Below are 9,936 nucleotides of genomic sequence, written 5' to 3'. Positions count from 1 at the left end.
ATCGGCGGCATGCTAGCTCTCTCTCTCTCTCTCTCTCTCTCTCTCTCTCTCTCTCTCTTCCCAGCCGTTCGGTTGCTAGGTCTCCCCCCTCTCTCCCTCTCTTCCCCAGCCGCTCGGTTGCTAGCGCTCTCTCTCTCTGTGAGGAACCAAAGGCCGATAGAACCAGGTCTCTAGCTTTCCCTATTCCACTCGTTTTGACAACCCCACATTTATCTTTGCACAAATATTATTTAGGAATTTTCACCGAGAAATGCTTAAAGTTGGCGAACTGTATACAAAGCTTTTGATCACTTCCATCATCCACATCATCACTTGTTGCATTGGAATTTGGAATTTATACATGTTATAGATACATGATTGAACTTATTCTTGTCATGTGATTTTCTATATGGCTTCCTACTCTAAACCAATGTGTAATTGTTTGATGGTGTTTCTTTAAACTGAAATGATCTATTATGTAACCAACATGAATAATTGCTTCTAAACTTTTGGTCAACAAATATCTGTAGTTCACTGATATGGTCTTATTTGATAGTTTATGTTATTTTCTTTGCAGGTATATATTTGTCCCTAATTGTCAAGTAATGTTATTTGATTTATTTTACCTTCACATTAGCATGTATATGACCTTTTAGCTATTGAAAAAGATAGTGCATCTTGATATTTCAAGGGGCACAATCGGAATTTTGTGGATATCCTATGTTACCACAAAACCATATATTTCCATGCCGATCTTGATAGTTCTAGTCTTGACCAGTCTCTATTTTCTACCCAAGACAAAATATTTCCAGCTGCGCACATCACCATTACTATTTTGTTTGAAAGTTAAAATACACTGCAGTGAAACATGTGCCCTGAGGATTACATGATCAAACTATATAAAAAACGATTTGAAATGTCTCATTATTGTAGGAGACATAAGAATGTGAATAACATGCGAGTATTGGACACTGTTGAGTCTAGCATCTTACTATGGAAAACCATATAGTTTCCAACTACTATCCTAAATTTACTATTTTAGTACTCTTCATCCATCGTTCTTTGTGTTCCCACTCATAAGGTGTTGAGTAAGTTTTCACCAAGGATTAAATCTGAGCATTAATAGTATGGTACCTAAACTTTATTGTTCTCTCTTGTGGGAACAATTTTTTGGGATTGATTAGATGGCACCCTCCAAACAATAATAATTTTTTGGGAGCCGGTTTTGGCAACTAACTCTTCGGGGTGGATTTTTTGGGAGCAGGTTTTGGCAACTAACTCTTTGGCAACTAGAAACAACACTTGAAAAACAGTCCAACATGCCCATAGTATTCCTAACATGCACGTGTCACAAGATTAGTGCTGCAGCCTTGATTAATACTCCATAACATAAGCACCCTTGATTGCATATATTTAATGTAGTATCCTTTTCTCGTTATTACAGCATGGACCCAACAGCACCAGCGTTTAATCGGGTTGCTGCTCCAACAGTTGAGCATCTCGACCAGCGCGCACTACTAATAAGGGATAAATTCAGTGCTGATGGTTGGCTTTGTCCGCGTTGTTATCAAGTAAACAACCCCATAGACAATCTACTCTATAGGGTTCCAGCTTTCGAGTGTACTAATCCCGAGAAGTGCAATGCTAAGGTCCTACTATTTCTTCCCTTAACCTTTTACATCTAATTTAATGGGAATTGCTTTTTTGCTGGTATTTATTTTTGTTTGACTGAACATCTAAATTTATTTTTTGCAGTGCCCTGGGACAGTTGAATTGAGCATTACTGACTGCATAATGAATACCGTCAGGACCAATTTTCTGATTAGAAGTCAAGGCGATAACCGTAAGTCTAAACTCTTGACACCTCTACTATATACTCTTTTGTACTCCTAGCGGCCTAGCAGTATGTACTTCCACGCCCTTCTCAGTCGGTTGCTGTTTAAAGGGTTTCCATGTTAATTAATTCCACAAGGCTAAATCAATATTTGTGCATTTTTTTTCTACTCCGTATAATGCATGCACGCAAGACGCAACAATCTCCCATATTTTAGGGGAGCAGTGGTGCATAGATAATACTGAGTGGTGTATAGCGGTGGTGCTTTGTTTTCAAATGAGTATGTACTGTTTCTTTTGGCACAAGCAGCTACTTTTTTAGATAATATACCACTTTTTTTCGTGAGGGAATGTACTCTTTTGTGGAGTATATATTACGTTTTAGAGAGAGAGAGAGAGAGAGAGAGAGAGAGAGAGAGAGAGAGAGAGAGAGAGAGAGAGAGAGAGGTCCTTTTTAGGGGCATGAAATAAAGAAAAATACTTATATCCTCAAACAGAATTGTATACGTCATATAGAAAATTTGTGTTCGTCCTTGGGAACACACATGATATATACGTTATTGTGGAGTATATATGAACCATGTAATAAATCAATCTAAGAAGTAATCGAGCAATCAATTTTTTGTTAAGTACTATCACAAAGTTGAGCACATGTACACTTGCACTGTTAGGAGTGCTAGGGGCATATGGACAACACAACTATTCAAACAAACGAATCAAGTAAAATTAATATATTTGTTATACTTAGGAGGAGGGTTCGTGCATACAGTACTAATAACACACCTATTTATACTGCATGTAATGTGTATGGTTCCTCGTACTTTGTTGTTAATGTTTTCGCTTTTTGCAGGGAACTGCACAGCACATGCAGTCTTGGCCGGCATGGATGCTGCACTTAAAATCGAAGGGGCCCTCTGCGGCGTGCCTGTGTTACAGGCACTCAATGGTACAAGCCTATTAAGAGACTACCACCGCTTCTATCCGGATGGTGTTGGGCATGAACTACAGCGGGAATGGAGAGGATATCACAGATATGAACAGCTGCTGAGGGTTGCCCAGGCGTTCGGAGTTGAGTATGTGTCTCCTATGAGAACAATCACAAGGGCGCTGAGACTGCAATCCTGGTTTCGACTGATAACTAGGCAGACTAGTCTGGACTATCTAGTGCGCCTGATCGCTAATGGCTATCCGTTATTAGCCACCATGGAGATTGGTCGCTGGTTCAGGCTGGCAGAGGATGGACAGTTGTACATGGGGCCTCCTGCTGAATTTCCCGGTAATCATGCTGTGTTGCTGATTGGAAGCGTAGCAAAACAATTGGCGCTCCCAAATAACATAACCGGGCAGAGTGAGGTGGTTCCCAGCCTTCTTTTTAAGGCAAGGAACTCACATGGGTCTACAGCTCACAGGTCTGCTGCACAAGGAGGTTATGGTGGGGATGTGTACCTATTGGCGCAGGATTTAGGTCCATACTTGTATGGATTTCGTATTGATACCCCAACCTGGATGCTTCCTAATGCTGCCTGAGTCGCACGGAACAACACGTCTGCTTGGTGGAAAATGTTTCAGTTTGTGTTTGGTTGCTGAGATGGTGGTCAACTGGTCATGGTATCTTCTATCCGTAGCTTATCTTATCCGTATGGTGATCATGGTATCTTCTAGCCGTACTTTTATCTTACCTGCGCTGTGTCGCAGTTCGGTCACTAGTTGACCCTTGTATCGAACTCATTTTACCGTTCCTAGAACTTGTAAGGCCTCAGTTTAACCCGGGGTGTCAGTCCCGTTTCTAGAAAAAAAAAACGTTGTATGGTGATGCTGGCTGGCATTGTAATATTGACAATTGATCTCTGCCTAGTTACTATGTGATTGTAGCCTTTGTCGACAATATTTGCAAGCAACCTGAGTAGTCTTGTTTTGTTTTGTTTTGTTTTCTTCTGTCATATATTTGCGCTTTTATCCATTTTCTACTACGAATTCATGTATATAACTTCTCCTTTCTTATATTCGTTTTTAACACTTCCAAATTTGATTCTTGTTCTGCTAAACAACTTGAACTTGCCGCAAAATAATACAGAAACCGGAACATCAATACTCATTTCTGTCCCAAATCCTTTTTGTGAATACGCAAAGCTTGCTTATCTTTTCATTGATAGACGAAGAAAGAGTGACTATAAGGGATGGTACAACACATGGCACGGCCTAAACGGAGGAAACGACACGGCAAAACTCGTCTAGCCCTGAGAAGCAGCACAGACCAAACTAAGATGATCAACATCTCCAACTCCACAACCAGGGTCTCCGCGAGCGAACATGACAACACCTTCGCAAAGGGGAACGACATCGAGATGCTAGGGTTCCCCTGATTCTCGAAGAGGGGCACATATTTTAGAAAAGGGGCACATATGAAGGCCATGACAGAACCTCCAACAAGGGGAGGGCATCCACGGGTGTCGCCGCTGCCTTCATCGGCAAGTTGAGCAATGATTTCTTCCTGGCCTTAGTCTGAGAAAGTACAAGCCACCCGGGTAGACTTCAGAGAAGAGGAAGTCGAGTCGCAGGCTGGAACCGCCATCACAGGAAGGAGAGCAACACCACCGCTGGAGGAGGCATCCAACGCTATTTTATCTTCAGGAGAGATTTTTATAGTAATTCAAGATATATTTTGTTTTCTGATAGATATTTGATATTTTATCCGTGTCTACTATTTTGTATTTATATCATACCAGTTTCCTTTCTCATAATCATTTTTAACATTTTAAATTCGAAGCATGTTATTAAGAAGTAACCGTGGACACCGACCTGGGATCAGGCCCACCTCTCTTCTAAGTGGTCTCAACCTGCCTTGTCGCTCTACCATAAAGAATCACTCAGGGGGGCGTCGTGACAATGTCCTTTCAGCCCCCAGTCCGTGAATCACTCGCGGGTACTCTACAAGCCGCCCTGACTTTAATCATTTCATGTGTCATGTATAATGTAATATAGTATATCCGTGATCACCGCCCGACATATCATGACCCGATAGTATAGCCTGGCATACAGACAAGAATGTAGGGCCACTGGTGGACTACTAGCATACCTATACTAAGAGCATCTCTAACCGCGCTCCCAATAGGCCCCCAGGACATTTTTTAGCGCCGACACTGAAAAACGGCCCGGTCGTGCCCCCAGGAGCCCAATTTTCGCCGGTTAGGGCTGAAACCGGCGCCGGCGGACCCAGCAAAACCCGACGTGCTGGGGGGCGCCCGGGGGCGCCGAGGCAACCGTTTTTGGTGCGAAAGAATGGTGGGCCCGCCGGGTCAGCGACCCCCGCGCCTCGTCATCCTCATCGCCTCGGTTTCCCGCGGGGAATCAATGCCAATGTTGTCGCCGGTCAGCCTTCCACTGATTCCTCATGGGCGGTGCGGTGAGGCGACGCGCCCCATCCTGCCACGCGTACGCACGACGCCCCCTCCCCCCGGCCTCTATATAAGCCGCCCATGCCTTGTCGGTGGACGCACCCCGCCCGCAGCCCCCCTCTCCCCGTGCATGCACAACCGCCACTGCCGAACTCTCTTTCCCTCTCTCCCTGTGCACGCACAGACTATGGGCAAAAGGTTCCCCGGCGATGGGGCGGCAGCCAATGGCATCGGCGTCCGCTCTCTGCACGAGTGGGAAGCCCATCTCCTCCATGAAGCAAACTACCCGGTGCCTCCCGACATGTGCGCGCCATGGCGGTGGAGGCTTAGTGCCGGGGGTGTCCCCGTCCCCCCGCTGCCCAACATCGAGCACCCCCACTACATCTAGGCTGAGATCTACCGTGTGTGGGCGTCTCTGTCCGACGAGGAGCGTGCCCTCCCGGAGTACGACCCCGACAACCACGAGGCGCGGGCGGCGTACTTCAAACGCCGGCAGGCGGAGCGGCTGGCCTCCATCAACAACGCGCCACTTGTGAGGGGGCGCAACAACAGCGATGGCCGCCGCCTGTGGTATGGCGCCCCCGGCCACACACTGCACGCCGACCTCGAGTACCTCGAGGGCGGCAACGATCCACCGCTGACGTACCCGGCCGCCCCGGTCCCCCGTCGGAGCCGGTCCATGGCTGCCGAGGAGGATGCTGGGCGGGTCCTCATCCTCCTCCCGCTCCTCCTCCCACTCCTCTGGTTGGCCGGCACTCTTCAGCGTCAAGGCTGAGCCCGTGGAAACGCCAGCGCCGCGCCCTGGATGAGATCGCCGCTCGGTGTTGTGGCCGCGACGAGGGAGGCGTCGCCGTTCTCGACGACAGCGACGACGAGGTGCCGCTGCTGGCCAAATCAGTCCGACAGGGGGACCCCTGGCAGGGGTCCACCAGGGACGGCCGGGTGAAGGAGGAGAAGGAGGACGACAACGGCGGCGACTTCGACGTGTTCAGCGTGTTCTTCGGTCTGTAGGCGCGGACATTTTTTCTTCTTCTTTTTATTATTATGTTTCTATATGTAAAAAAACTGTGAACCGCCTAACTATCGCTGCACGTATGCCGTGTTTGCCGAAATTTGCCCATTTATGTTTAGAAAAAATTAAAAAAAATCATCTGGGGCCGACCTGGGGGCGGCGGCTGGGAAGCCGATCGCCCCCACGCCGAAAATATTGCCGGTTCGCCCCCAAGCGGCACTTTTTTCTAGCCCCTGGGAGGGGGGGGGGGCGAACGAGTGGAGATGCTCTAATCATATAGGATAACAGGTAAAAGTATCGACAGTAGTAACAAGGATAGGCTATGCAACATAATAGGAGCTATCAAAACAATGACAGTAGCAAAACTAATGCGAGAATGCGAGAATAAGAGAAGAAGTGTTGGTGATGACGAAGATCCCCCTCTCCGGAGCCCAAATGAACTCTAGATTTGGCCTCCCGATAAAGAACAGGGACGATGGGGGCTCCGTCTCGTGAAACGCGATAATTCTTTCTCCCTGATTTTTTCTCTGGAAAAACATGATTTTATAGCGTTGTACTACAAAAAAAAGACACATCTGTGACATTTTGGGCCGAACGAAAAAAATTCTGTCATACTTATGACACTTCTATGACGATAATTGTGACAAAACCTGGTATCATCATAGATGTGGTGGGATCCTACTTCTATGACAAAATCATGAAAGAAAAAAAATGGGCTTTTCGTCCTGGGCGGGTCGGAGATGCAGCTACATGACATTCTTTGGGCCGTCCATGACGGAAAAAACCGTGATAGAAGTGAGGATGAGGAAAATATCGGGGAGTTCCCAGTTACGGTGGGTGGTCGGGGCCAAGCTATGCGTGTTTCTCTCGTACACGTACGCGCGTGGGTGCGTGGCATTGGGCTCTAACTGAACCCGAGCGAGGCTTCGCCTAACTGAACCCGAGCTATTGCACTACAGGCTACGCGTTACTGAACTCGAGCGATTCCTTCGCTACTACTGCTAACTGAAGCTGATCAATGCTGCCTCTGGATGAACAGTGAGCGTTGCTGGGGGGGGGGGTTGGATGAACAGCTCCCGGTGGGGGTTGGATGAACAGGACCCTGTGGTTTTGCCGCTGGATGAACAGGACCCCGATCGATCGAGCCGGTTGAGCGTGGATGAACAAGACCCCGTGGAGGGCTGGATGAATAGGACCCTGTGAAGGGCTGGATGACCAGGACCCCGTGAAGGGCTGGATGAACAGTAGCCGGTGGAGGGCTGGATGAATTGTAGCCCATTGAGGGGTGGTTGAACAGGACCCCACGGAGAGGGCTGGTTGAACAGTAGCCGGTGGAGGAGCGTGGGGTGGAGGCTAGATGAACAGGAGCCCGTGGATGAACAGTCGCAGGTGGAGGCTGGAGGAGATCGACGGTGGATGAACAGTAGCCCCGTGGAGGCTGGAGGAGGTCGACGGTGGAGATGAACAGTATCCCGTGGAGTCCCGTTTTGCAGTACGCCACACCCCTCCCGATGAACAGGACCCCTGTTTCGACCGTAGCACTCCAACACAAGTCTGTTTCCTCCGTTTTGCGGTACGCCACACCCCTCTCAATCAACAGGACCCCATTTCGATCGTAGGAGGTCCAACAAAAGTCCTTTTCCTCCATTTTGCGATACGCCACACCCCTCCTAATGAACAGGATCCCGTTTTGCCCGTGGCCAGTTGAACACAAGGTCGTTTCCTCCGTTCTGCGGTACGCCAGGCCTCGTTTCCATTGGCTATTGCGTCCAAGCCCTCCCGATGAACATGACAACGCATTCCGTTCCAACCCAGCCGGTTGGCTCCCCATGAACACGACTACGACGTTGTTTCTCCATTCCGACCCAGCCATGTACACGAGTCCTGGGCGTACGTATGCGCGAGTAGGCGTTCGAGACCCCGCCCGTATGTATGTACATGGCCATATTTACTTTTTTGCACCCTGGTCGCTGTACATACGTGTACATGATACGTGCGCGCCTCTATTACGAGACGTGCATGCCTCTACTATAACTCGTGCGCGCCTCTACATCGATCAGTATGTACATACATGTTCACGACCAGAATGACAACATTACGTACGCTTCGACTAGGTGAGTCCCGGCTATCAGGCACTTCCTTGCGTGTGAAGATGTAACTGATGGGTCCCAGCAATCAGGGGGCGAATCTTTTTTCCCGTAATATGGACGTACTTCCTTGCGTGCGAAGATGTAGCTGGTGGGTCTCAGCAGTCAGGGGGAATTTTTTTTCCGTCAAATACAGTGGCCTGTCCGGTGGGTCCCCGCTATCAGGTGGAGTAATCATTATTTTCCGCATAATAAGGAGGCACTTCCTTGCTGGGGCCGTGGACCCAGCTGTCAGCCTCTCCACGTACAGTACCCTTCCAACGGAAGTCGTTCCTTGACCAAATTGACCACGCCGCGCCGAGAGCACCGAGGCGGTGGACGACGGCGAGGCCTAGGAAGGGGACAACGCGGAGCCGGGGAAGACGCGATAGTGGATGCCCACGAGGAGAGGAGTATGAGGGTTCACTAGTTCGACTGTGGTGTGAGGCTGTCGTCGCTGCAGGGCCTGGCTAGCGGTGGGAGTAGTAGGGGCGGTGAGGCCTCAACGGCAGCACAGCCGGCCACTGGAGGCAGGAGCAGGCGGTCTCGCTGATGCTGGTTTGGGCGGCTGGTGCAAGTAGAGCAACGATTGAAGAAGCAGCAGGACCGTTCGATTCAAATCCAACGGTTACTGCTGCTAGAATCGTTTGTTGACTAAGTTGACAAGCCATGCGTACGTGTCAACTTAGTAGGCCCACAGGCCAGCCTCCCAACCGGTGCGCCCCAGATGTCAGTGAGAGGAATCATTTTTTTCGCATAATAAGGAGGCAAGTGATTGCGTGCGGCCAGGCCAGCGGAGGGAGTATGGTGGGCCGGTGAAGCCTGCGCGGCATCACAGCGGGCCACAAGAGGAGGGAGCAGGCAGTCCCACCGGCGCTAGTTTAGGCGGGTGGAGCAGGAAGATCAGAGACTGAAGAAGCACGTCGAATATTGGATGGACATCCAACAGTCACTGCTGTTAGAATCGTGTGTTGACTGACAGCCTTGCATAAACAAGTCAGCCTCGAAATCTATGGCATGTACAACCCATTTGCTATTATTTTTATATCTTTTACTCATTTTCTAATTCATATGGAATTTATTGCAGCCCATTTTCCATTTTTAGTATTGCTGCCCATTTTCTGGTCAGTACCAGGGTTAAATTTTTTAACTAAATATGTGTGAAATTTTGAAAATTCGCAAATTTTTGCTTGGGAACAAAATATTCTTAATCCAAAAATTAGTAGCCATACTAAAACAAATTTAAAAATTAGTTAGTACTATGTCATATTAAATCCAATGAAATACTCCCTCTGAAAGTGCAACTATCCCTAGGTGGTTTTGGTAATTCATAACAACATATAGCTCATTGAGCTAATGCTATTCCAAGACATATATTTCAGGAAAGATCAATGAATGGCATGGCATGGATGATGAAAGTGGATCCCTCAAAATATCAAGGACAAAGGATTGGTTCAAGCTCAAAAGCTCAAGACTCTACATTTTATATTTCAGTGATCCAAGATCACATTGAGTCTATAGGAAAAGCCAATACTATCAAGGAGGGATGAGGTGTTGCTTAATGAGCCTCTTGCTTCATGTGCTTAGTGAT

The 9,936-nt window shown here is 48.1% G+C and overlaps 1 protein-coding gene across 1 annotated transcript in view; it reads left to right on the top strand.

Moving 5' to 3' along the window:
- Positions 1–3,727, top strand: part of LOC119305007 — a 4,576-nt gene extending 849 nt beyond the window's left edge. Inside the window, exons 2-4 of the mRNA XM_037581652.1 lie at positions 1,424–1,628; positions 1,735–1,822; positions 2,663–3,727. Of these exons, the coding sequence (XP_037437549.1) occupies positions 1,425–1,628; positions 1,735–1,822; positions 2,663–3,339 (969 nt within the window). The 5' untranslated portion in view covers position 1,424 and the 3' untranslated portion in view covers positions 3,340–3,727. The remainder of the gene's footprint in view (positions 1–1,423; positions 1,629–1,734; positions 1,823–2,662) is intronic.
- Positions 3,728–9,936: the final 6,209 nt, after the last annotated feature.

The sequence above is a fragment of the Triticum dicoccoides genome, chromosome 5B (assembly GCF_002162155.2).
Source record: "Triticum dicoccoides isolate Atlit2015 ecotype Zavitan chromosome 5B, WEW_v2.0, whole genome shotgun sequence".
In the NCBI taxonomy this organism is placed as follows: domain Eukaryota; kingdom Viridiplantae; phylum Streptophyta; class Magnoliopsida; order Poales; family Poaceae; genus Triticum; species Triticum dicoccoides.
Note: the sequence above shows the minus strand (reverse complement) of the source record. Positions and strands in the feature narration are given on the sequence as shown.